This window comes from Anarrhichthys ocellatus, unplaced genomic scaffold, assembly GCF_004355925.1.
Source record: "Anarrhichthys ocellatus isolate YVR2014 unplaced genomic scaffold, GSC_Weel_1.0 scaffold528, whole genome shotgun sequence".
NCBI lineage: Eukaryota > Metazoa > Chordata > Actinopteri > Perciformes > Anarhichadidae > Anarrhichthys > Anarrhichthys ocellatus.
In genome coordinates, this window is record NW_022280502.1 from 3,091 (window position 1) to 8,439 (window position 5,349).

The window sequence follows — 5,349 nt, forward strand, 5'->3', positions numbered from 1 at the left end:
GAGAGAGAGAGAGAGAGAGAGAGAGAGAGAGACTCCGTCATGTGAAAGTGAAACAGATTCATTTCTTCTCTCGTTCTTGTCGTTTGTTTGTATCATCGTGACTTTTACTCTTCATATGAGGGGATCTGAAGTGTTTCCTGTTTCAACCCTTTCACAATAAGACTGTTTGTTTGTGCTGCAGGATGACTGAAGCTCAGTTCATCAACGTCTACGACAACGACGTGAGTCTTTTCTCTCCTCAAACATTCTTACTGGTGGATGATAAGAGATATATATATATATGAGATATATATATATATATATATATATATATATATATCTCTTATCATAATACATCATAATGTTATATAATAATAGAGACTTTATGTTTGTTTTTATCAGAATCACTCTTCTCTCTTTTATTTGTATGTTTTCAGCTCTTTTTGTTTTATTCTGGTTTAAAACATTGAGTCACATTTATTTGTAATAATATCTTATAATATAATATTATTATTATTATTATATACTTTGTGCTGTATTTTCTGAAGGAAAAGTTCTGGAGAAATTGTTACAGATGATTTCACACAAACAGCTGTTCACCGCTCGCTGCCGGTTCTTGTGTTAAAAATGTCGCTTAATAATAAAAAAAACTGCGTTAATGCGCGATAAAATAATTGTCGGCATTAATGAATTAATGCGTTAACGTGATAATAACGCGATAACTTGCCCAGCACTATTATTTTCATGTTTGATCAACAACGTCTGTGTCCTCAAAGTTTAGTCTTCAGGTTGTTGATTCAGGTCATTGAACGTTACATCAGATTTATTAATTATTGATTAATTCTTTGATAGTCCGTACGGTGCGTTTATAAATGTTCATTTACAGTTTTTAGATGTTGAAAATATGTTTTTTTTCTTCAGCTGCAGATGAATTTGATGCCGTACGACTACATTCCTCCAGTGGACATAAAGACTGAGCCCTACATACCTGAGACAGGTACGCACAAATATACACTCATGTTCTCATTCACTGCCTCAAATACATGAGTCAGCTCTCAAACATAATTATATTTAAATCAGACGAACTCTGTTGATTCTGATTGTTAAATTAAACAATATTTGATGTTGTATTTGTTTCATTTCATCACATTTCCAATGTTTAAGTATGTAAAGCTGCCCATAAAGTAGAGCTAACGCTGAAGTTTATCGTGTTTTCTGAATAATACTCGGTACTCGGGATCCGGCCAGCACTTGTACCTGGAAAAAACACTGATAAAGTAAAAGTACTCCGAGATTGAAGAATCGTCACCATCAGCTGTTAAAACACTGAGAGAAGTTAGCTGTATCAAACCTGCAGGAACATTAGAACCTGGACCTTTTGTTTGAACCACCAGAACCTTCAGCCTGAAGCTCAGAACTAACTGAGTCTCACAATGTTCTAGAAACTCATCAAAGCTCTTTCTTTTTTTTGTGAACCTTTTAGAACGTCTAGTTTGTTGAAATGCAGTCTCTTCAAGAACCCCTGTTAGTATGTGGGCCATGGCATTCATGTTTACATAGAACCTCTTGAATCACCCTTAGTGTGTACCATAAAACTTCATGCAATGAATTCGTAATAGAATAATCTAGAACCTCTTGTTTGAGATAATATGAGCTTTGACCTCCTTCTACACTTGAGACCTAGACATTGTTTTTATTTCCAAGAACCTCTTCGTATTTGCATGTTTCTGAGAAACTCTCGCTGTACTTTGGAGAACCTCTTGTTTATGCCTGAAACGCGGGTTAAACTTTTTGAGAACCCTGTTTCAGAAGCATTGAACACAGACGAGCACTCATTACATTACAGTCATTTAGCAGACAAGTCAGATTCTATCACATTTCTACACCGTAGGCACAGCTACATTTAAGTGCCTTGCTCAAGGACACATCGACATGCGACCAGCGGAGGGGCCCAGCCGGGGATTGAACCACCGATCCTCTGATTGAAGGACGGCCCTGCTATCCACTCAGCCACACCAGGGGAACTGTTCTTAGAAGGATCTTTGGTGTAAACGTTGAAGAACCTTGTTTGTAGCGCTTAGTCTACTAATTTGTAGTTTTAGTCGTAGTCGACTAACATTTGAGTTTTCAGAACCTTGTGTGAGCAGCTGATAAATGTCTAGAATGTTCCGTCAGTATGTGGAACCTAAATGTTTTTGTGTCAACTAGTGCTGAGACATTTCAGAACCTCCTAGAACCTTAGACCTACAATGTGTAGACTCTTGAAGTACCTATAAACCTCTTCTTACTTATTCTAACAGAGGTTCTCACTATCTAGAACATCTTTAAGACTTCTCAGAGTCTTTGTCCAGCCCTCAGGTCTTTGTAGAACCTTATCTCGGGGTCGTTTTTGAGTCTTAACTACAGAGAGACACTCAAGACATTACAGATCTAACAATGACATGAACCAGCGACGGTTCTTGGTCGGCATCTTAACCGCCGATGCCACGGGGATCCCCCGACACCTGGAACCTTTTTGATGTTATGTCTCATTCATACCTGGAGAAAGGGGACATTTCAAGAAACTGTAAACTAGACTTTCTAGAACTAAATAATTAGGGAAACACCCTCATCTACTTTTTGACTTTTAAGTCCAGAACCCGTCAGTCATTAACTAAACTTTTATTTTGTGTTTCAGCTCATGGTCCTTACATTCAAATCATCGAGGAGCCCAAACAGGTGAGATCAACATTTTACTTCCTGTCTGTACCTTTAATTAGTGAGTTGTTGGCATTTAGTTTCTAGTTTCTACACTAAGTTTGTGGACCAGCTGCACTAAAATCAACAAATAGAAAGCAAGTAAAATTCAGGTTAAATGTTCAGACATTAAAAAATACTTTTCTTTCATAAAGGTGTCCCACAGGGATCAACATTAGGCCCCCTGCTATTTATAATATTTATTCTACAACTGGGGACTGCCACGTCCACATTTATGCTGATGATACCATCATCAGGCCTCATTTATGGATTAAAATGTGTTTATAACTCTTAAAAGACACAATGTCTGCATTTGATAAAGGAAAAGATGAAACTTTATTGATAACTGAGGGGAAATTTAGAGGAAAGATAAACTGATAAAGAGCTCTATGAATGAAATAAAATATACATACAATATTCAAATAACAAAACCGTAGACTGTTTAAATGAACAGTTCAAATATTAATATTTAAATATCAACCATACAGTATATTTTATATAAGTATGACTAATGAGCACAATATACATAGAAATATAGAACCAGTTTATTTAATATTACATTGCAGTCATTTAGCAGACACTTTTATCCATTCTATCACACCGTAGGCTCAGCTACGATAAGCATCTCGCTCAAGGACACATCGACATGCGACTAGCGGGGATCGAACCGCCACTCCTCTGATTGAAGGACGGCCCTGCTCTCCACTCAGCCACAGTCGCCCACTACTATAATATACGCACACTACACAATAAAGTATATTTAATAGTGCTGGGCAAGTTAACGCGTTATCGCGTTAATTAATTAACGCCGACAATTATTTTATTAGGTTTATTAGGACATTTTTAACACAAGAACCGGGCAGCGAGTCGTGAACAGCTGTTCGTGTGGCGTCTCTTCCTGTTTCCTTCACCTACATTCCCCTGGGTCCTAAGTCCCTCCATGTACAGCTTCTTATCACCCTCTATGTACCAACATACATTTATAACAAATACCACACATATTACGGTAATCAGTGTTGCATATGTGTCTGACCAAAATACCAAAAAAATAAAAGATTCATTTAAATTATTTTTTTAGTTTTTAAAGTGTTTTGTTTGTAATATGTATAAAAAGCATCATTTAGTTAAACATTTTAATCATTGCCCAGCACTAATATTTAATAAATAAATGATAATTCAAAAGCACAATAATAACAATATGTATCCATACAGTAGTATTATACAGTGATATAAGTAGTATAATGCAATGTAAATAAATAAATACTGGTCTGCAGGACTCAGTGGTGGTTCCCCTGTTCACTGTTGGTCCACATGTTACTGTAACAGTCACTTCCTTGAATCCAGGGTTTTCCCAACAGTCATAAAGCATCATGGGACTCAGTAGATGAGCACAAACAGGCTGCAGGAAGTCAGGGAATTTCTGCAGCTGAAAGTCATGTGACTTTGGGGACGCTGAGTCCGTATGCAAATCAGTTCTGTCAAAAGAAGAACCAGGTTTATGCAATCAGTGGATGTACAAATACAATGACTCAACGTCAATATTTGAGACGTATAACGGCCTTTTGCTTTCGACCAAATGTTCCCTCCTTTAAGACCAAACTCAAGAAATTTATTATTATTATTATTATTCATATTTAGTATATTATCAGTGGCTTTTAGTTGCCCTAAGTGGTTTTCAATATTTTACTACTTTCTTTTAATTTTTATAAACTGATCTCATAAGTTGTATTCTCTCTGTGATTTAATTTTGTGCACATATATTTATTGTTGTTTTGTTGCTTTTGTTCTTGTTAATTACTCACTGTTGTTGTGCCGTTCACTTTAACTTGTACGTTACTATAAACGAGGGATATAAATATAAACTTGACTTGTAATGAAATTGATCAAATATGAAGAGAGAAATCAGGTATGACTATAATCAGAAATAACATCGGCCAATGTTCCGCTCTCAGCAACTCAACTAACAGTGTAAAACACTTTGCAAACAAAGTTTACTAAATGTTTAACATGCTTGAATCACGAGTAGAACATTTCAAATTAAATAAAAAAATAATAGAACAATGTGAAAAGTTGAATCAAGTTCCCAATGCAACATACGGTAAAAGTTCATAAGAACGATAGTACTACTACTCATAATCATGAATTAGTTTAGAAACTGACAATGAAAAGAAAGATTGTAATAATGTTCAGAAGTACAGCATTATTTGGGATGAGAGCAACAAAGGAAAGACATTTAAAGAAATGTTTATTTGTAACAGATTCAAATCAATAACAGAAAGAAATGTTCTTCCTCTAAAGAAACTTACAGTATTTTCAAAATAAAAGTCAAGCCTGAGCTGCAAAGTAGGAGACATCAACTCAAAGTAAAACTGTGTTTGTTCTCAGAGGGGCTTTCGTTTCCGTTATGAGTGTGAGGGTCCGTCCCACGGGGGGCTCCCAGGGGCCTCCAGCGAGAAGAACCGGAGAACATACCCGACCGTGAAGGTGGGAAACACTCAACAGCTACACTCTCATGTTCTACCTGATATCTCTTTATACAGTATACATTAACAAGTAAAACATACCTCATAGTTTACATGAACAAGTAAAACATACCTCATAGTTTACATGAAGAAGTAAAACATACCTCATAGT

At 36.1% G+C, this 5,349-nt stretch overlaps 1 protein-coding gene across 1 annotated transcript in view; it reads left to right on the forward strand.

The window, feature by feature from the left end:
• nfkb2 (nuclear factor of kappa light polypeptide gene enhancer in B-cells 2 (p49/p100)) overlaps positions 1-5,349 on the forward strand; it is a 17,640-nt gene that overhangs the window by 3,082 nt on the left and 9,209 nt on the right. The window contains exons 2-5 of the mRNA XM_031880018.1: positions 182-221; positions 901-976; positions 2,657-2,697; positions 5,101-5,199. Coding sequence (XP_031735878.1) covers positions 182-221; positions 901-976; positions 2,657-2,697; positions 5,101-5,199 — 256 coding nt within the window. The remainder of the gene's footprint in view (positions 1-181; positions 222-900; positions 977-2,656; positions 2,698-5,100; positions 5,200-5,349) is intronic.